At 37.4% G+C, this 23,456-nt stretch overlaps 1 protein-coding gene across 1 annotated transcript; it reads right to left on the bottom strand.

Annotated features, from left to right (window-relative positions):
- Positions 1 to 3,506: 3,506 nt before the first annotated feature.
- LOC120870994 (NEDD8 ultimate buster 1-like) lies at positions 3,507 to 5,360 on the bottom strand. The gene is given in 2 exon segments (XM_040250567.1): positions 3,507 to 4,099; positions 4,102 to 5,360. Coding segments are annotated over 2 exon segments (1,839 nt in total). The 5' UTR covers positions 5,357 to 5,360; the 3' UTR covers positions 3,507 to 3,515.
- Positions 5,361 to 23,456: the final 18,096 nt, after the last annotated feature.

Genomic DNA, 23,456 nt, shown 5'->3' with positions numbered 1-23,456 from the left:
TATATTCTAAAATTAAACTTCATTTAAACTACATTCATTCTAAATGGAAAATGTACTGTAGTTGTTTTCTACATAAATTCAAATCATTGTTACCCTAAGAGGTAAGTAGCTTAAATAACTTCTGCCATGTATTGAAGATTAGTGTGTACTTCATGTTAGGTTTTCTGAGTAATTTGGGGGAAAATGATTTCTTTCTGCACTTGTTTCACATAGACTATGATAGAAAAAATGCATTATTTGAGGAATATTGCTCATTAGTGAGATGTGATGCTTGTTTCATGTTTCAACCTAGGAAGAAGACTAAACAACATGTGAAATATCGATCAACCTACTTCTCATAGAAAGAAACCATCCCAGGGACTTGCTATCTTTAAGTTCTAGAGGGAGCTCAAATATAGAAATGATATCATTGCACACTTTTCAGGGAAAAGAAGAGATGAAAATGATGGCTTATTAGTGAACTGCTCAACAAAATGAGGAGTGAAAAGGAATATTAAAGCTATGGTAGCATTTTAACTCTTTTTTTCAGAGATATGAAGCTGATTTTATAAAATTCACCAGCACAGCCCTTGTTATTGACCCTAATATGTCCCTTAATGAGAAATCAAGCACTAATTGAGTAAGCAGAAAATAAGTCTTTTGCTCACTTTTCTGTCTTTACAAATAACACACCAAATAACATAACTGAACACTAATAGTAATGGATTGCACACACATGTGCGTGTGTGCTCAGCTGTGTCCACCTCTTTGTGACCCTGTAGATTGTAGCCTGCTAGGCTTCTCTCGTCATGGGATTTTCCAGGCAAAAATACTGGAGTGGGTAGCCATTTCCTCTCCCAGGGGATCTTCCAGATGCAGGGATTAAATTCTTATCTTCTGTGTCTCTTGTTTTAGCAGGTGGATTCTTTACTACCTGCCATTTTTTAGTCACCTGGGAAGTCCATCCACATATGTATGTATATGTAAAGCATTTACCTTTGCAAACACTTTCACATTATCTTAAAATTCAAGGAAGGCATCCTAATTACTAGCTTCAGTTTTCTCTCTTTCAAAGTATTTTTAATCTAGGTGTCTGAATAAAAAGGATGAAAAAGATTTCCCAATGCGGTGTTGTGTATATTCTATATGTTTCTCCCTAAAACTGATGCTAATCAGCATGCTCATTACTAATTATAAAATGTGTATTAAGGATTCTAATTGAGGATCAATCACTCTTTTCACCATTTACTCATTGGGAGGATTGATGCTGAAGCCGAAGCTCCAATCCTTTGGCCACTTGATGTGAAGAGCTGACTCACTGAAAAGACTCTGATGTTGGGAAAGACTGAAGGCAGAAGGAGAAGAGGCCATCAGAGAATGAGATGGTTGGACAGCATCACTGATGCAATGGACATAAACTTGGGCAAACTCCCAGAGATGGTGAAGGACAGGGAGGCCTGCCGTGTTGCAGTCCATAGGGACATGACTTGACGACTGAACAACAGCAGGACTCTTGCATTTTTCCCGTGTGGAATTCAAGGCCTCTGACTTGCTGCTGAAGCTGCTCTGGGCAGCACCTGGTGTGTCTTCAGATGTGGCTATTTATCATTGTGTTCTATTTGAAAAAAGCGTGGAAAAGAAAACAAACAAATCATTTTTATCCCCCATGTTCTTTCTATCAGCTTAGTGTGGCCTTATAATCACCGGAAATCTATAACCAAATTAAGTGTAAACCTTTTCAAAGGATGCTTCTGATTTCATATTTACAATCTCAGCATTGGAAAATACTAGAGAAGACAGTTGAGGCATTTTACTGTACATGATTCGAGAATATCCTTTTTCACTGCAATTCAACAATGTGTGGAGATGAATATACTTTGATGTTATTACTATAATAAGTAATGTGCATTGTACATTAAAGTGTCTAAGTCAAATGAAGGAAGTGTAAGGTACTTGAATAACTCTAGTACTATATTTAAAATATGTGGTCCATGTATTTGTGTCAGTTTTTAGGAAATAAGACGGAAAGAATTAATGAATTATTTTATTCTCAGAAAGGTGAATACAGAACATACACATTGACTTACTAGAAAAATATTTGCCAAATATTTTTCTAAACTAAATTAAAGCTGGCATTTGTCAAGTAAATAGTAATACAGATGGCAATGAGTTGCAGACTGAATTTTGAGGTAAGAGTTTGCAACTATGTCTTTCATTGGACCATATTCTCAGCTGTCATGTCATTGGACGAGGAGGTTACAAAGAATTTCTCTGGAGTCAATTCTGTTAAGTAAATGCTCTATTTGAATACAATTTGTGTCATTCTCATTGCCCTCCAGCCTTTTTATTGTGGATTAATTATTTCTGTAATCTTTATCAGTTATATTTTCAAGAAGGAGATAAATTCTAAGTATACAGTTTAGGAACTTTTGTCGAATGTGTATTCCAGTGTAATGACAGTGAAAACAAAATAAATTTCCAGCGCTCCTCAAAGTTCTATGATAATCCCAGTTGCCACACCAGGGAACCACTCACGTAATTTCTATGACTATATCTTAGTTTTGCCTGTTTGGAACTTCGTGTAAGTGTATTATGAATCCTTTACATTTTTAATCATAAATGTATGCTGAATTTGTGAAAGAGGTCTGTTGATTTAGTATATTTATCCTTTGTTCTTTTAACGTGATAAACTATTAACATTTATTTTTATAACAGATTGTTGATGTAGTTCATATATCATATAATTCACTCATTTCAAGTAAACAATTCAATGGATTTCAGTTCAGTTCAGTTGCTCAGTTGTGTCCGACTCTTTGCAACCCCATGAATCGCAGCACACCAGTCCTCCCTGTCCATCACCAAATCCCGGAGTTCAATCAGATTCACGTCCATCGAGTCAGTGATGCCATCCAGCCATCTCATCCTCTGTCATCCCCTTCTCCTGCCCCCAATCCGTCCCAGCATCAGAGTCTTTTCCAATGAATCAGCTCTTCGCATGAGGTGGCCAAAGTACTGGAGCTTCAGCTTTAGCATCGTTCCTTCCAAAGAAATCCCAGGGCTGATCTCCTTCAGAATGGACTGCTTGGATCTCCTTGCAGTCCAAGGGACGCTCAAGAGTCTTCTTCCAACACCAGAGTTCAAAAGCATCAATTCTTCAGCACTCAGCCTTCTTCACAGTCCAACTCTCACATCCATACATGACCACAGGAAAAACCATAGCCTTGACTAGACGGACCTTAGTCGGCAAAGTAATGTCTCTGCTTTTGAATATGCTATCTAGGTTGATTATAGCTTTCCTTCCAAGGAGTAAGCGTCTTTTAATTTCATGGCTGCAGTCACCATCTGCAGTGATTTTGGAGCCCCCCAAAAAATAAAGTCTGACACTGTTTCCACTGTTTCCCCATCTATTTCCCATGAAGTGATGGGACCGGATGCCATGATCTTCATTTTCTGAATGTTGAGCTTTAGGCCAACTTTTTCACTCTCCTCTTTCACTTTCATGAAGAGGCTTTTTTTTTTTTTTTTCTGTTCATCGCTTAGTTTTTCTTTGCTGCCGACTTTATGTTCTCTACATAGGATAAGTACTCTGCAATAATAATCTCTTCGTCTTCCAGAGTTGAGTCAAGGTAGTCTTCTTCGTGTTCTGGGATGTCTTCCAGGATCTCGTTGACAGCCTCTGTCTCCATGTCTTCGTCTGTTGAGGCACTAGAGGTGCCTGCAGAGTCGGACGGGGATGTGGACCGTGTGGACGAAGAGTCTTCCGCGGAGAGCTGCAGGTCGGGAGGAAGTCTTCCTCCATTGTGGACCAAGGTCTGCGCCGCCAGCTGGACGTTACCCCTGAACACCCTCAGGGCCGCCTTGGCCGCGACCGCATCGAAGCCCATGTATACCAGTTGGTCAATCTTTTCCTGAGACGGACTTTGTTGACGGTTGTTGCTTTCCGGAGCTGAATCATTTAACCACCACATCTGAGGATTACGGAGAAGAATCTTCAGGGCCTCCTCCAGGTTCCCGCCGGCCTGATGGAGTGCCTGCCTGGCTGCTCGCATGGAGTAGCCCATTCCTTTCAAATGGTTAATGTTCTCCAGGCAGTGTCTTTTCTTCTCTCTTTCCTCCTTCTTTGTTCCAGTTCCTCTCTGCGGCTGGTGATGTGGACAGCCGCGTGGTCCACGTTCCCGTCACATGCCCTCAGGCCAAGCCGAGCTTCCTGGGCACTAAATCCCAACTGCATCAGATTGTGAACTTTGGATGGATCAATGTATAGCTCTTTCAAGAGCTGACATGCCTTGTTGAGATATTCATAAGCCTCCTCACCATTTCCACTGTGATAATTTCGGATGCCTTGAAGCAAGTAAAGTCTTAAAAACAGGACTTTCTCTTTTCCACAATTTCCTTTTATGTGGAGCAGTCTCTGGTGGTTTTCCCCGTAGCAGTTTCTAAAGCACTCCTGGGCCAGCTTCAGCTTCTTCTCGGCATCGTCTAGGCACTCGAGCTGGCCCAGGCGGAAGTAGCACCACACTATGTCCAGCTGGAGCACCGCGTAGCTGTCCACCGTGTCCAGCAGCTCTCTGCAGCACTCACAGAAATATTTGTCAGCGTCCAACAGACATGGCAAGGCTATTCCATATTCTTTTCTTTTCAGGAAAGCTCTGCCCTTCTCATGATATCCCATAGCTAACATAAGGGCCTTTCTCTCTGATGGAGGGATTCTGATTGATCTGCCCGTCTGGTTAGCTATGTCTAAGTATGGCGTGGCTTCCGGATCCACCACCATCTCAGCTCTCTCCGCAAGGATCTCCAGTCCTCTCTTAGTCCTCTGAATTCTTTTTTCTTCTAGTTTGGCTTCATTTTGCTTTTCTTCTTCAACCTGAAAGGTTTTTCTCACGTCTTCTTCAGACTGTTTTAGTTCCAGAACCATAGCTTTCACATTGTGGGTCATTCCCTGCTCCTTCAGGGTTTCCCCTAGTTGAAGTTGTTTCTTATTTATAACAATTTTGATGTAATTTTCTTGAAATCCAAAGGTTTCTGCTATTTTAGACCTCAGTTCTCTGCCAGTGATGTGCAGGCGGGTCTCCAACAAGCTTTTCCTATCCTTCTTTACCCGTGGAGGTAGAAAGACTTCAATTGTGGCAATTCCTGTTGTTTTATAGTGCTCATTTCCTGTGCCACGCTCGATTGCTTTGCAACGTATTTCTTCCATTACCTTTTCTACTTCATTTTCACAACATTCTAGCTTGTCAGAGTACTTCTTAGCAAGGTCCTTCAATGCCAAGCCAACTTCTTTATTTTCATCTGTATATGGAGGTTTCCAAAGTTGGATTTTGTCTTCCCGTAAAAATTGGGTCAATTTTGATTGGAGATATTTCTTTTGTGCCATCCTGCGCCACCCATGAAGAGGCTTTTTAGTTCCTCTTCACTTTCTGCCATAAGGCTGGTGTCATCTGCATATCTGAGGTTATTAATATTTCTCCCGGCAATCTTGATTCCAGCTTGTGTTTCTTCCAGTCCAGCATTTCTCATGATGTACTCTGCATAGAAGTTAAATAAGCAGGGTGACAATATACAGCCTTGACATACTCCTTTTCCTATTTGGAACCAGTCTGTTGTTCCATGTCCAGTTCTAACTGTTGCTTCCTGACCTGCATACAGATTTCTCAAGAGGCAGGTCAGGTGGTCTGGTATTCCCATCTCTTTCAGAATTTTCCACAGTTTATTGTGATCCACACAGTCAAAGGCTTTGGCATAGTCAATAAAGCAGAAATAGATGTTTTTCTGGAACTCTCTTGCTTTTTCCATGATCCAGCGGATGTTGACAATTTGATCTCTGGTTCCTCTGCCTTTTCTAAAACCAGCTTGAACATCAGGAAGTTCACGGTTCACGTATTGCTGAAGCCTACTACTACTACTACTACTACTACTACTAAGTCACTTCAGTTGTGTCCGACTCTGTTCGACCCCATAGATGGCAGCCCACCAGGCTCCCCCGTCCCTGGGATTCTTCAGGCAAGAACACTGGAGTGGGTTGCCATTTCCTTCTCCAATGCGTGAAAGTGAAGTCACTCAGTCGTGTCCAACTGTTAGTGACCCCATGGACTGCAGCCTACTTGGAGAATTTTGAGCATTACTTTACTAGGTGTGAGATGAGTGCAATTGTGCGGTAGTTTGAACATTCTTTGGCATTGCCTTTCTTTAGGATTGGAATGAAAACTGACCTTTTCCAGTCCTGTGGCCACTGCTGAGTTTTCTATATTTGCTGGCATATTGAGTGCAGCATTTTCACAGCATCATCTTTCAGGATTTGAAATAGCTCTACTGGAATGCCATCACCTCCACTAGCTTTGTTCTTAGTGATGCTTTCCAAGGCCCACTTGACTTCACATTCCAGGATGTCTGGCTCTAGATGAGTGATCACACCATCTATTCATTATCTTCATTATCAATATCATCCATTTTAAAAAATCAAAAAGAAATCTCTACCCATTAACACTCAATCTCCATTCCCCCAACCACTTCAGCCTTAATCTGCTGTTTATCTCAAAACTGCCTTTTATTATTATTTCATGTACGTGGAGCACATTGGCATCTTTCACTTTATATGTTTTCACGGTTCACCTATGTTGTAGAGTGTATTGGAACGCCATTTTGTTTTATTGACAATCACTGTCCCATTGCATGTATGTATCATGTTTATGTACTGATTTATTAGCTGATGGATATTTGAATTCTTCCAACTTACTGCCCATTATGAGAAATACTGCTTTGAACACTTGGGTACAAATTTGTGTATGAACATATATTTCCATTTCTTTAAACTGTCGGTATAGAATTGTGTCATATGTAACTTTATGTCCAATCATTTGAGGAACTATCAGACTGTTTTCCAAAGCAGGTGCATCACCGTATTTCCATTTTTAAATATAGATTTTATTACTATTTAGGTATGGCAAGGATGACAGATAGTTTGTTATACCCACACATTTCAAGTGGAAGGGGCATGCCACACCCTGAGGGTCACATGGAGACACACCAGAGTTGGTCAGGAGCCAGAGGAGAGTGAGGAGAAAATGTTTTCAAGAGCGCTTTTATAGTTTTCATGAGAAGAAACAGGAGAGACAGGGTGAGCTGGTTTCAGTTCAGTTCAGTCGCTCAGTCGTGTCCGACTCTTTGCAACCCCATGAACTGCAGCACGCCAAGCCTCCCTGTCCATCACCAACTCCCGGAGTTCACTCAGACTCGTGTCCATTGAGTCGGTGATGCCATCCAGCCATCTCATCCTCTGTCGTCCCCTTTTCTTCCTGCCCCCAATCCCTCCCATCATCAGAGTCTTTTCCAATGAGTCAACTCTTCGCATGAGGTGGCCAAAGTACTGGTGTTTCAACTTTAGCGTCATTCCCTCCAAAGAACACCCAGGGCTGATCTCCTTTAGAATAGACTGGTTGGATCCAAGGGACTCTCAAGAGTCTTCTCCAATACCACAGTTCAAAAGCATAAATTCTTCGGTGCTCAGCCTTCTTCACAGTCCAACTCTCACATCCATACATGACCACAGGAAAAACCATAGCCTTGACTAGACAGACCTTTGTTGGCAAAGGTAATGTCTCTGCTTTTGAATATGTTATGTAGGTTGTCATAACTTTCCTTCCAAGGAGTAAGCATCTTTTAATTTCATGGTGCAATCACCATCTGCAGTGATTTTGGAGCCCTCAAAAATAATGTCTGACACTGTTTCCACTGTTTCCTCATCTATTTCGCATGAAGTGATGGGACCATATGCCATGATCTTCATTTTCTGAATGTTGAGCTTTAAGCCAACTTTTTCACTCTCCTCTTTCACTTTCATCAAGAGGCTTTTTAGTTCCTCTTCACTTTCTGCCATAAGGCTGGTGTCATCTGCATATCTGAGGTTATTGATATTTCTCCCGACAATCTTGATTCCAGCTTGTGCTTCTTCCAGCCCAGCGTTTCTCATGAGGTACTCTGCATTTAAGTTAAATAAGGAGGGTGACAATATACAGCCTTGACGTACTCTTTTTCCTATTTGGAACCAGTCTGTTGTTCCGTGTCCAATTCTAACTGTTGCTTCCTGATCTGCATATAGCTTTCTCAAGAGGCAGGTCAGGTGGTCTGGTATTCCCATCTCTTTCAGAATTTTCAACATTTTATTGTGATCCACACAGTCAAAGGCTTTGGCATAGTCAATAAAGCAGAAATAGATGGTTTTCTGGAACTCTCTTGCTTTTTCCATGATCTGGTGGATGTTGGCAATGTTGATCTCTGGTTCCTCTGCCTTTTCTAAAACCAGCTTGAGGATCTGGAAGTTCACAGTTCACGTATTGCTGAAGCCTGGCTTGGAGAATTTTGAGCTGGTTTAGAATATGCTAATTTTAATAATTTGATTATACTCTGGAGGATAGGAGCTGTCCCTATTCATATGGTTCCTCAAGTTTTTAAAATAGAGTTTGTCTGATTTTTTAAATATAAATTTATTTATTTTAATTGGAGGTTAATTACTTTACAATATTGTGTTGGTTTTACCATACATCAACATGAATCTGCCACAGGTATACACATGTTCCCCATCCTGCACCCCCCTCCCTCCTCCTTCCCTGTACCTTCCCTCTCGGTTGTCTCAGTGCACTAGCCCCAAGCATCCAGAATCATGCATCTGGCCTTTGCAGATTTTTTGTGATTGCTTCCCCACCCTCCCATCCTTTCACTTACAATCTATCTGTATCTTTAAATCTAAAGTGTATTTCCTGTAGATCATATACTGGATTTTTTTGTCATTTTTAAATTATTCACATTTAATGTTGTTGTTAAAATAGTCTCTGGCTAAAATCATCATATTGCTTTTCTCCTTAAATGTATTTTTTGCACGTTTGCACTAAATGGACATTTTCTATGCAACATTTTATTTCTTTAATAATTTTCCTACTGAATTTACTTATTTATGTTTTATTGCTTGCTCTATGACTTAGGTTACCAGAAATTACTTAAGACTTATATCTAATTCTAGTTATATACAGAAACATTAGTCCTACATTGCCCTATTTTTCTTTGCATTTTTGTGCTGCTATTGTTATACCTATTGCATTTATATATAAATATAATAAATTCTAATTATTATTTTATTACATTTTATATCATTAAGAAAAAAGGAGAAGAAGAATATATTCATAAAGTGTGCTGCATTAACCTATCTTACAATTTTCATTTCTCTTTGTTTGTTTCTGTGAATACAGATTACCACCTGGTGTCATTTCCATGCTCCATTACCTCAGTGCTCCTATTCATCTCATTATACACTATTGGTTTATGAAATTGCTTTTTACATCAGTTAAGAGAATGGAAAAGAAATATGCATTTATACTCTCTTTTAAAACTTCATATTTGCCTCTACTAGTGTTCTTTGTTTTTTTCATGTGGGTACAAATTGCTCTCTGAAATCACTTGCTTTTAGGCTTAAGAATTTTCTTTATTACCTTGCAAGCCTTATTCACTAGGAACAAATTCTCTTAGTGTAGTTATTGTTTTCTTAATCTGAAAATGACTACTTTTTTTGATTTATTAAAAATATCTGTGCTGGATATGAGATTCTTGGTTTATAGATATATTTTTCTTTCTGAATATTGAATGTGCCATCCCACTGTCCTCTTCCTTCCATAGTTTCCAATGAAGAGTTAGCTGCTATTCTTAGAGTTTTACTTGTACATAATGAGTCATTTTTCTCTTGTGTTAAACACAAGGACAAATTCATTGTCCTTGAATTTCTGTATAATTGCCATGGTATGTCTGGATGTGCATTACTTTGTTTTTATCTTATTCACAGTTGATTGAGCTTCTTGGATATGTAGATTAATATTTTCATCAAAATTAGAAAAATATGCCTTATTTATTTTAATTTTTTTCCTATTCCATCTGATACCCATATTATGTATATATTGGTGTACTTAAAGAGGTTGACGTCTCTCTGAGGCTCAGTTTATTTTTTCTTTAATTTTTAAATCTTTCTCCTTTGAATTGCATACTCCCTAAGTTACCTATGAGCTCATTAATTCTTCTGCTGATTCATCTAATTCTGTGTTTTTCTAGTAAAATTTTCATAGTAATTGTTGTGCTTTTCAACTCCAGAATTTACATGAGTTTCTTTTTAAAAATTTCTTTCCCTACATTGATATTCTGTATTTGTTTAAATGTTGTCATCACACTTTCTTTTACTTTTAAAAGTAATATTTCATTTTTGTTATTAAAATTTATTTACAATTGATATATTGTAGTCTTTGTGAAAACCAATATCTGAGCCCAAGAGCAGTTTCTATTATCTGCCTTTTTATCCCTATTTGTATGTAATCTTTGGCTGCAAGGGACCACACATAAGTGCAGCCAAGAGAGCTACCCCACACCCAAGGTCAGGGGTGGCAACTGAGAGCTCCAGGCTATGACGGCCCAGGAGTGGCAAAGAGGAGCTATCCCAAGTCTGAGGTCATGTACAGTGGCCTAGAGGTGCTACCCAACATCCAAGGTCAGGGGCAGCAGCCAAGAGGAGCAACCCCATGTCTAAGGAGGCAGCTGCGCGGGTGTAGGAGAGTGGAGAGGAGCTACTTCACATTCAAGGTCAGGAGAGGCAACTTGTCCAAGGTAAGGAGCAGTGGCTGTGCTTTGCTGGAGCCATGTAGAGATACCCCACATCCAAGGTAAGAGAAACCCAAATAAGATGGTAGATGTTGTGAGAAGGCATCAGAGGGCAGACACACTGAACACATAATCACAGAAAATAAACAATCTGATCACATGGACCACACCCTTGTCTAACTCAATGAAACCAAGCATGCCGTGTGGGGGCCATCCAAGATGGACGGGTCATGGTGGAGAGGTCTGACAGTATGTGGTCTACTGCAGAAGGGAATGGCAAACCACTTCAGTATTCTTGCCAAAAGGCAAAATGATAGGATACTGAAAGAAGAACTCCCCAGGTCGGTAAGTGCCCAATATGCTACTGGAGACCAGTGGAGAAATAACTCCAGAAAGAATGAAGGGATGGAGCCAAAGCAAAAACAATACCCAGCTGTGGATGTGACTCATGATAGAAGCAAGGTCTGATTCTGTAAAGAGCAATATTGCTTAGGAAACTGGAATGTCAGGTCCACAAATCAAGGCAAATTGGAAGTGGTCAAACAGGAGATGGCAAGAGTGAACGTCGACATTCTAGGAATCAGAGAACTAAAATGGACTGGAATGGGTGAATTTAACTCAGATGACCATTATATCTACTACTGCTGGCAGGAATCTCTTAGAAGAAATGAAGTAGCCATCATGGTCAACAAAAGAGTCCGAAATGCAGTACTTGGATGCAATCTCAAAAACAACAGCATGATCTCTGTTCATTTCCAAGACAAGCCATCCAATATCACAGTAATTCAAGCCTATGCACCAAGCAGTAATGCTGAAGCAGCTCAAGTTGAATGGTTCTATGAAGACCTACAAGGCCTTTTAGAACTAACACCAAAAAAGATGTCCTTTTCATTATAGGGGACCAGAATGCAAAAGTAGGAAGTCAAGAAACACCTAGTAGTAACAGGCAAATTTGGCCTTGGAATAGGGAATGAAGCAGGGCAAAGACTAATAGAGTTTTGCCAAGAGAACACACTGGTCATAGCAAACACCCTCTTCCAACGGCACAAAAGAAGACTCTACACATGGACATCACCAGATGGTCAACACCGAAATCAGATTGATTATATTCTTTGCAGCCAAAGATGGAGAAGCTCTATGCAGTCAGCATAAACAAGACCAGGGGCTGACTGTGGCTCAGATCATGAAATCCTTACTGTCAAATTCAGACTTAAATTGAAGAACGTAGGGAAAATCACTAGACCATTCAGGTATGACCTAAATCAAATCCCTTATGATTATACAGTGGAAGGGAGAAATAGATTTAAGGGACTAGGTCTGATAGACAGAGTGCCTGATGAACTATGGACAGAGTTTTGTGACACTGTACAGGAGACAGGGATCAAGACCATCCCCAAGAAAAAGAAATGAAAAAATAAAAATGACTGTCTGAGGAGGCCTTATTAATAGCTGTGCAAAGAAGAGAAGTGAAAAGCAAAGGAGAAAAGGAAAGATATTCCCATCTGAATGCAGAGCTCCAAAGAATAGCAAGGAGAGATAAGAAGATTTCTTCAGCGGTCAATGCAAAGAAACAGAGGGAAACAACAGAATGGGAAAGACTAGATATTTCTTCAAGAAAATTAGAGATACCAAGGGAACATTTCATGCAAAGAAGGGTTCGATAAAAGACAGAAATGGTATGGACCTAACAGAAGCAGAAGATATTAAGTAGAGGTGGCAAGAATACACAAAAGAACTGTACAAAAAAGATCTTCATGACCACGATAATCATGATGGTATGATCACTCACCTAGAGCCAGATATCCTGGAATGTGAAGTCAAGTGGGCCTTAGAAAGCATCTCTATGAACAAAGCTAGTGGAGGTGATGGAATTCCAGTTGAGCTCTTTCAAATCCTGAAAAATGATGCTGTGAAAGTGCTGCACTCAATATGCCAGCAAATTTGGAAAACTCAACAGTGGCCACAGGATTAGAAAAGGTCAGTTTTCATTCCAATCCCAAAGAAAGGCAATGCCAAAGAATGCTCAAACTACCGCACAGTTGCACTCATCTCACAGGCTAGTAAAGTAATGCTCAAAATTTTCCAAGCCAGGCTTCAACAATATGTGAATAAGAGATCAAATTGCCAACATCTGCTTGATTATCAAAAAAACAAGAGAGTTCCAGAAAAACATCTATTTCTGCATTACTGACTATGCCAAAGCCTTTGACTGTGTGGATCACAATAAACTGTGGAAAATCCTGAAAGAGATGGGAATATCAAACCACCTGACCTGCCTCTTGAGAAACCTATGCAGTTCAGGGACCAACAGTTTGAACTGGACATGGAACAACAGACTGGTTCCAAATAGGAAAAGGAGTATGTCAAGGCTGTATATTGTCATTCTGCTTATTTAAATTATATGCTGAGTACATCATGAGAAACTCTTGGCTGGAAGAAGCAGAAACTGGAATCAAGATTGTGGGAGAAATATCAATAACCTCAGGTATGTAGATGACACCACCCTTATGGTAGAAGGTGAAGAGCTAAAAAGCCTCTTGATGAAAGTGAAAGAGGAGAGTGAAAAAGCTGGCTTAAAATTCAACATTCAAAAGACGAAGATCATGGTATCTGAACCCATCATTTCATGGCAAATGGATGGAGAAACAGTGGAAGTGTGACAAAGTTTATTTTGGGGGGCTCCAAAATCACTGCAGATGGTGATTTCAGCCATGAAATTAAAAGACAATTACTCCTTGGAAGGAATGTTATGACCAACCTACATAGCATATTTACAAGCAGAGACATTACTTTGCCAACAAGGTCCGTCTGGCCTGGAATGCGGGAGATCCGGATTCAATCCCTGGGTCAGGAAGATTCCCTGGAGAAGGAAATGGCAACCCACTCCAGTACTCTTGACTGGAAAATCCCATGGAGGGAGAATCCCTTGGAGGGAGGAGCCTGGTAGGCTACAGTCCATGGGGTCACAAAGAGTCGGACATGACTAAGCGAGTTCACTTCACTTCACTTCCGTCTAGTCAAGGCTGTGGTTTTTCCAGTGGTCATGTATGGATGTGAGAGTTGGACTGTGAAGAAACCTGAGTGCCAAAGAATTGATGCTTTTGAACTATGGTATTGGAAAAGACTCTTGAGAGTCCCTTGGACTGCAAGGAGATCCAACCAGTCCATTCTAAGTGTGTACTGGTTATTTGGAAGGACTAATGCAGAAGCTGAAACTCCAATACTTTGGCCACCTCATGTGAAGAGTTGACTCATTGGAAAAGACCCTGATGCTGGGAGGGATTTGGGTGCAGGAGAAGAAAGGGATGATAGAGGATGAGATGGCTGTATGGCATCACTGACTCTATGGCCATGAGTTTGGGTAAACTCCAGGACCTGGTGATGGACAGGGAGGCCTGGTGTGCTGTGATTCATGGAGTTGCAAAAAGTCCAATTGGACTGAGCAACTGAACTGAAATGATGTAGTTTCTTTTGCTTCTTTGCATGTATCACAATATTTCCCACACACATTTTCAGTAAATTTATGGAAAGAATCACAGTTTTTCGTTCCCGTGGACTTCCTCTTACTCTCAGCAAAATCCTTAATAACTATTTTGCAGCTAAGAACAGATACAACACTTCCATTTTACAAGCAAAGGACAGTAGCCTTTGCTCTTCTTTTCTTGCTTCTGTTGGTCTGGAACCTCTGGTTAAACATTATTGGACCTACAACATTCTACCATGACATACCAGGCGTCATGCCTCCAAGCTATGAGACGGGGATGAGTGGCAGGGAACCCTCAACCTATTAATCAACCTTATTAGGAATTTTACCTCGACAATGTAAAGCTGGAGGAGATTAGAAATGTTTGTCATTTCCATTGAGATTCCATATCCCTCGAATTGAGCTTAGAATAGAGGAAGGCTTGTCTTTTCAGCCATATAGTCCCAGAGTGGAGTTTTTGTGAAGAGCTGGGTGAGTTCTTACTTCTGGAAGTAAGAACCAGATTTGACTCAAGTGCCAGAGACTTTCACTGTTATTACTGACATTTAATAGATTTTCTTAAATCAATGTTTCTTAATTGGCTCTATTACAATTTCTAGACACTAAAAATAATCTTGATGAGTTATGATTGGTTTTGTATGTATTGGGTCTGCGGATCTTCTCATAAGCCTCTCTGGTAGAGGGAGTCCATGTTTGCTTTTTTTTTTTTTACTGTATAAACCAAACTTTCATTGATGGGATAAACTCATTTTAGTCATAATGTGGCATATTTTTGTATTTCTATATTCAATTTGCTAAAATAGTATTGCAGATATTTGCATTTTTCTTCAAGAATAGTATCAGTCTATGAATTGCTTCCCTTTTAATAGGTTTGCTGATTTTGAGCATTAGTATTAGATAGTCTTATAAATTGAAAGAAAATTTTCAGGAAAATTGGTGTAAAATAAGTATTTTGTGTGTGTGTGTGTGTGTGTGTGTGTGTAAGAAAATGTTTATGTAAACTAAGGATTCCTAAAAGGCAGTCTAGAATTCATTGTTGAAGCCACATGAGTCTGAATTTTTCTTTTTGACATAGTCTCAAATTCATATTTTCAGATTCACTTTAGAAATGATATATAGTTTCTTATATTTTTGTATCAGTTTATGTACATATTTTCTTCAAATGATTTATACATTTTATCTAAATTGCCATACTTATTAGCACAAAGGCATTTATAATATCTCCTTTATATCCCAAAGTATGTCTAGGGTCTGTAGTGATACGACATTTTTCATTTCTGATATTGGTAATATGTTTTCTCTCTTTGTCATATTAACTATGTTTTTTTTTTTCTTAAATATTTATTTATTTATGGCTCCATCTTGTCTTAGTTATGGTATGTGGGGTCTTTCATTGTGGCACATCTGTTTCTCTCTGGTTGTGGTGCAGGGTCCAGAGTAGCAGGCTCAGTGGTTTGTGGCATGTATGCTTAGATTTCTAGCTTAGTTTTCTGTCTTGTGGGATCTCAGTTCCCTGACTAGGGATTGAAACTGCATTTCTTGCATTGGAAGGCAGATTCTTAACCACCAGACCATCAGGGGAATCTCCTACCTATGAGTTTATCAATTTTATTAACTCACTTAAAAACAGATTTTGGCTTCTTTGATTTTTTTCTCATTTATTTTTGTTTTGTTTAGCTATCCTTTTGTTTTCCAAAATTTCTTTCCTCCACTTACTATATTTTTCTAATTTGCTCTTCTTTATTTAGATTTTTCTGATTTAAACAAAATCATTGATTTTTAATAATTTCTTTTATAAAATATATGTATTTCAAGGTATAATTCCTTTTAATCTATTTTATTTGAATGTCACACAATTTGATATGTTGTATTTTCATGATATTTAATCTTCTTTAATTTCCTCTTCAATTTTATTTTTGATTTAGAAGTGTATTGTTTTAAGGCCCAAAATATGGGGATTATTCTACATGCACTTGAGAAGAAAATATATTCTCTATTTGCTTTATGTGTTCTAAAAGTTTCACTTAGGCTAGTTTGTCATCTATATTCTTACCTTTTAAATATGTCTTTTTATCTCACTTATAGTGATGAGAGTATTGTAAACTTCTAACCAAGATTATAGACTTATCTTTTTTTCCTTTTTGTTTCTGTCAAGTTTTGCTTTATGTATAATTAAGTTCAGTCCTTAGTTTTTACACCATTAAAATTGGTAAGTCTTCCTGAGGAATCAATCATTATCATTATTAAGAGTCAAGACTTTTTCTTTTATAAAACTCTTGCCTGTCATGCTGTTTTATAACAATTTAACAGTGCTCCACTATCTTTCTTATCCTTATCATTTTTAATTTCACCTATCAGTCTGAGATGTATTTAATTAATGTTATTTTATTTTAACATACATCTGTTGTGAATAGCATCTGGTTGAGTCATGCTTTACATGCAGTTTGCCTATGTTTTCCTTTTAATTGGAATGTTTGACTATTTGCATTTAAACTAATAATTAATATGATTAGGCTTAAGTTTATTTTCATTTTTTTCCCTATAAAACTGTATAATTCCATTCCTTTCACGACTATATTTTGTGTTATAGTTGTCATGTATTTTTCTCTGTGTATGTTATAGATCCTCCAAATGCATTATGAAGTCTGGTGTGCTGCAGTCCATGGCGTCACAAAGAGTCAGACACGACTGAGTGACTGAACTGACTGAACTGATGCATTATGATTTTATATCCAAACAGCAACCTGAGCTCTATCTTCTCACACAGGGTGGTGACAGATCCTTTCTGGGATTGCCTTCCCTGTGCATGTCCTTGTAAACCTTCTCCATTGTGAAAGCTCAGGTAAGCAGAATCTCATTTGATTTTTTTCCCATCTGTCAGGGATCATGACCCTTTCTTTCCTGATAAACAATGACTTGTGCTAATTGTACCATATATCCTATTTATGAATCATATTTCATTCAGTGCTTCTAGTGGTTCAGGTAGTAAGAGAAATCTAATTTCTGATACTTTATCTTAGTAAGATATCTGACTCTTGAAACATGTTTGCTGTGTATAGAATTCCATGTTGACAGCTTATTATTTTATTGTTTTTCCTTTATGCACTTTAAATTTGCATTTTCTTCTCTGTCTATTGTTTTTCATTTGCAACATGCTACTTGCTTATCATTGTTTTACTTTGTGAAATGCAATTAATTTTTTATATTTAAGACTACTTCTACCTCTGGTTTCAGCAGTTTGACTCTAATTTGCTGAGGAATGATAGTCTTTATATTTACATGTCTAGTAGTTTGCTATACTCTTTGGCTTAGTGGGTTGCAAATTTTAGTCACATTTAAAAAAAAGATCAATATTTTTCTGCCTTATTATCTCTTATATACTATTCCAGTTATATGTTTGACTGTGGGATACTGTTTCGGAAGTCATAGAGATGCTGTTCATTTCAATTACTTTTTTTCTCTGGTCTTCACTTTAGACATTTCTATTGACTGATCTCATATTACATTTACTCTGCTGTTAACCTTCTCCTGTGATTTTTTTTTTTTTAATTTCAGAATTTCAACTTGGTTCTTTTTGAAATTTTAAAATCTCTTCTGAAATTCATCTCTTAATATATTTATGCTAATTTAAAGGTATATTTCATAGATATGCTAAAATTCTTCATTGATGATTGCATCATTTGAGTTATGTGTGGGTTGTTTATATTGTCTAGTTGTGCTTTTACATAGGGATCATGTTCTTTTGATTCTCTTTCCTTTTGTTCAGCAACCTAATAACCAGTATATATGGATGGTAGTTTGATCCAGCCAGTTAGCTAAGTATTGAGCAGCACTGGAGTGGAGTTATCCTTTTAGTTCTGCTATGGGTTTAGGAACAAGGAGTCTAAGAAAATCTCTGTTTTCAATACATTCTCAATTTTCTGCACTGCCAAAGGGCTTTAATGTCATTAACAGCAGAAATTTAATTGGGTGGTAATTGACTAGTGGTTTTGGTGAGACCCTGTTCACCTTGGTTTGAAAATACTTTTGAGTTCAGTCTTCTCTTTCAAAGAGAGAATATCTGTACTTTTAAATCTCACATTACAACACAGTCATACCATGGAGATATACTGGAACTGCAATGGTTCAGTTCCATACCATTGCAATGAAGGGGCTATCACAAGAAAATGAGGCACATGAAGTTTTTGGTTTCCTGGTGCATATAAAAGGTGCTTTTGAACTATACTGTTGTCTACCAGGTATTCAATAGCAATAAATAAACAATGTACATGCCTTAAATAAAAAGTACTTTATGGCTAAAAATGCTATCATCCTTCACTGAGCCATAACAATTTTGCAATAGTAACAACAAAGATCACTGATCTCAGCTGGTCATCATGGTACGTACAATAATAGTGAAAAAATTTAAATATTTCTAGAATTACTAAGATGTGACACATAAACACAACATGAGCAAATGCCTTTGGAAAAATGGTGCCAATAGATGCCTAATACAAAGCTAACACAAATCTTCAATTTGTACAAAATGCAATATCTGCGAAGTGCAATAAATTAAAGAGCAATAAAATGAGGTAGGTTTGTACTTTAAAGTCTTGAAGACTTAAGGTCTTTTCTTTGAAATGGGGTGACTGAAATTAAAAGAACAGGAAATTATGAATTCATGAGATTTAAGATTCTGAGTCTTTGAGTTTTCATGCGTAGTACCCCACAGGACCAGAGACATTTGAGATCACAAAACACCATAACCATGTGATTATTAGACTAAATTATTGTAAAATTACAAAATTGAGCAACCTCACCCTCAGTCTTTCTTTACTTAGTAGAACACTGCTTGCTTCTGGATGTTCTTGGCATTTAAATATGACACACCAGCCTGTTCAGTTCAGTCGCTCAGTCACATCTGACTCTTTGTGACCCCATGGACTGCAGCATGCCAGGCTTCCCTGTCCATCACCAGCTCCCGGAGCTTGCTCAAACTCACGTCCATTGAGTTGGTGATGTCATCAAGTCAACGAGATCACCCCGTAGGTTCGTCCAAAGTTTGCCTGGTTTTCCTGCCATAAGCTTACAAACTCTTTTCTCAATTTCTAATATAATCCTCACATAGGAAAGCTTTCTCCATTGTATGCTCACCAAGAAATGGAAAACTTATGCAGGTTTTATTTCTTTGGATTTTTTTATACCTGAAAATTTTTAGATGACTTAAAAAAAATAGTGTAATAGATTGGTTCATTTAGTAATATAGTTTTTACTATATTACTTCCCTGGTGGCTCAGACAGTAAAGCGTCTGTCTACAATGCGGGAGACCCAGGTTCGATCCCTGGGTTGGGAAGATCCCCTGGAGAAGCTAATGGCAAGCCACTCCAGTACTCTTGCCTGGGAAATCCTATAGACATAGGAGCCTGGTGGGTACAGTCCATGGGGTTGCAAAGAGTCAGACATGACTGAGCAACTTCAATAGTTTTAGCAGATGTAAAATTCTTTTACATTCTTCTCTTCTAATTAGAGAAGAATTGTTGGATTAACTCTTGACTACTTTCTCTCTCTTGCTTCTATTCTCCTGTGAATACTTGTTTCAGTATTTATGTAGTACTAGTAAGTCCCTTTCCACTGTTTTTATCATGATACTATTGAGATCCTTAGTCCATCCTTTTTATGTGACCATCATTTCCAGCTTTATTTTCCTAAATTGGTGATGTCTTCATAAAAATCCAATGTCTTATTGTTTTAATGTATAATTATTTTACATTAATTCTGCAAATAATTAACAAAATAGAAACAGATATGTATAACACTTTGGCTATTTGGTTTATATTTGCATCAGTTCCAGTCTTAGTGCCAATTCTGGGCCCGTTTGTGAATTAAAATTATGTGAAACATATGTATATGAACTTTTTTAGCATGTTAATTTCTATTGAAACATGAATGCTTCTGCTTTTGATAGAACTTATGTTTGATAAAAATGTGTTTGTAGGGATGGAGTTTCAAATACCTTTACATTGAAAATATTGACTCTGGTGGCTATCAGTTCAGTTCAGTTCAGTCGCACAGTCGTGTCCGACTCCTTGTGACCCCATAAATGGCAGCACACCAGGTCTCCCTATCCATCACCAATTCCCGGAGTTCACCCAAACTCACGTCCATTGAGTCAGTGATGCCATCCAGCCATCTCATCCTCTGTCGTCCCCTTCTCCTCCTGCCCCCAATCCCTCCCAGCATCAGAGTCTTTTCCAATGAGTCAACTCTTCACATGAGGTGGCCAAAGTACTGGAGTTTCAGCTTTAGCATCATTCCTTCCAAAGAACAGCCAGGACTGATCTCCTTTAGAATGGACTGGTTGGATCTCCTTGCAGTCCAATGGACTCTCAATACATGGGGACAATTAATAACTAAATTTTATGATGCTCTCTGATGTTTTTTCTGCTCTGACTTCTGCTTTGAACCTTTCTAGACATAAAGTTACCATCACAAATGTACAAAAATAGCACCTCTAAAAGCAAATGTCTTTATATCATGTATACAAAATACTTTTAGCTAGTGGAGAAAACTAACCACTTCAACATATTTCAATAAGAGCTACAAACAAAGTTGATTGGCTACTTTATTGATATTTGGATAGAAGGGCAGAAACAGGATGATAATAAGTTAAAAATACTAAATATCTCAGGGCTACATTTATTCATGTGTGTTATTCTACTACAAAGTTTGCTTTGACAAGAAATCATGAAACAGGCCATAATCTGCAAAAGACATCCCATAGCTGTAGTATATGATGACTATGGCAACAAAACAATAAACAATAGACACTGACAAGGAAAACTGGTTTTTTTTTGCAACACATCTGATAGCTAATGTTTGAATAACTCCCCTAGTATTGTCTGCCTGCCACTGTGGTTCAAGCATTCTATTTCAGGAATACAGAAGCTGACAGAAGTGGTGTCTTTTAAAAAATTTATATAGTAATATCAAATAGCAGGGAAGACTAAGAAAAAATTATTGATGTTGATGATCAAATATTCAAAAGACAACGTACCTTATGATTCCAATTAAAAACCAAGCAATGCTAGTTTATGTGGAAAAGTATCTTTTCTGTCTGTACATGATAAAATTTTTAAGAGGTGCTCTAAACTAGAATAAAGTTATTTGTCTACTTTGTAGACACTCTCTTATTAGATTTTTTTCTTAATGACGCTTTTTTGTCACTTTAGGTTACACAGCTCTTTGGTTCTTGGATTATATTTCTCTGTGATCATTGTATATTTGCTTTACAATTTGGTTTGGTAACAGGATATAGGAAAGATTCATAAAGTGATAGATAAGCCCCTGAGAAATTGAACCAACCCATAGAATTCTGTGAATTCACTTGCCACCTAAACAACAATATTATTATAGAAAATGTCAGAGAGTGTTTGCTGACTGTATAAATTATTTTCAGAGAAATATCTCACAAAGATAATCTCACAATTAGCATGATGGCAAAAAATGTTGCAGCAAGAAACTTACTTGATGTTTGAATCTATTTTGCATTTGACCCAGGAAAATGACTTTTGCTAGTCAAAATAAATCTCTTAAAAGCATGTATTAGCAAGATATATTAATCTAAATTAGTAAAAATATATTTTGGACTGTTTATCCATTACTATATTTAAAAATATTTCAATAAATTTAGAAAGCTATTCTTATCTGAAAGTAGAGCTTAAGAAATGCACATAAAATTTACTTTTGGGGGCAAAGATACAATAATCCTCTAAAGCCACAAGTAAGAAATAATAATGATTTACAAAATTGTCAATATTTAGAAGCATGCTACATGAATGAGAGTACATGAGCCAGTTAGATAATTAATAGTTTAAAAACTAAACTCCCACCCCACCAAGATAGGCCGGGTAGGTGATGTATATTTTTTCATAGCTCCAACTTTGTTCTTCCAAATGATAAGTCCTCACAATACTATGGGGTAAGTGGCTTCAACAGAAACCTGAAGGTTGGGTTTTGTTTAAATGCATTCAATAAATGGAATAAAAACACCTGAAAGTATAGAATTATTAAACTTTGTTAGAAGATGGTCTTATGCACATATGCTTTTCTTAAAGAATGTACACAATGTAGTAATTATCCACCAGTTAAAATAAATTAATTAAAAAAAGAAGAATGTACAAACCATTATGAATATTTCCCTGAACAAGTATTTCATCCTTTTAAATCATTATTTCCTTTTTCTTCATTAACCAGTCACTTGGCAATTTTATTTTATCAAATCTCTTTAGAAAGTAGGCATAGAAGAAAAATATCTCAGCATAATAAAAGCCATATATGACAACCCACAACAAACATTATCCTCAATGGCAAAAAGTTGAGAACATTTCCTCTAAAATCAGAAATAAGACAAGGATGTCCAATCTTACCACTACTATTCAACATAATCTTGGAAGTCTTACCCATAGCAGAGAAGAAAAAGAAATAAAAGGAATCCAGATTGGAAAATAATTAAAATTCCCACTGTTTGCAGATGACATGATCCTCTACATAGAAAACCCTAAAGAGGCCACCAGAAAATTACTAGAGCTAATAAATTAATATAGTAAAATTACAGGGTATAAAATTAATATACATAAATTCCTTACATTCTTATACACTAACAATGAAACATCAAAAAGAGAAATTAAGGACAATCTCATTCACCATTGCAACGAAAAAAATAAAACACTTAGGAATAAGTTAACTAAAGAAGCAAAAGACCTATATACAGAAAACTATAAAACACTGATAAAAGAAATCAAAGATGACACAAGTAGTTAAAGAAATACATTGTTCTCTTGGGTTGGAAGGAATAATGTACTGAAAATGAGTAAACTACCCAAAGCAATCTTAGATTCAACACAGCCCCTATTAAACTACCAAACTCTCTTTGTATTTTTCACAGAACTAGAACAAATAATTTCACAATTAATATGGAAGCTCAAAAGACCTTGAAAAGCCAAAGCAACCTTGACAAAGAAAATGAAACGGAAGGAATCAACCTTCCTGCCTTCAGAATATACTACAAAGCTACGGTCATTAAGACACAATGCTACTGGCACAAAGACAGGGATAGAGATCAATGGAATAAAATAAAAAGTTCAGAGATAAATCTATGCACCTATGGACAACTTATCTTAGACAAAGCAGACAAAAATTTACAAAGGATAAAAGTAGTCTCTTGAACAAGTGGTTCTGAGAAAACTAGTCAACTACATGTAAAAGAATGAAACTAGAATATTTTCTAGCACCATAGATAAAAATAATCTCAAAATGAATCAAAGGCTTAAATGTGAAACCAGAAACTATAAAACTCGTACAGGAAAACAGACAGAACACTCT

Source organism: Oryx dammah, unplaced genomic scaffold (genome assembly GCF_014754425.2).
Source record: "Oryx dammah isolate SB20612 unplaced genomic scaffold, SCBI_Odam_1.1 HiC_scaffold_12, whole genome shotgun sequence".
NCBI lineage: Eukaryota > Metazoa > Chordata > Mammalia > Artiodactyla > Bovidae > Oryx > Oryx dammah.
This window is presented reverse-complemented; position numbering and strand designations above follow the sequence as displayed.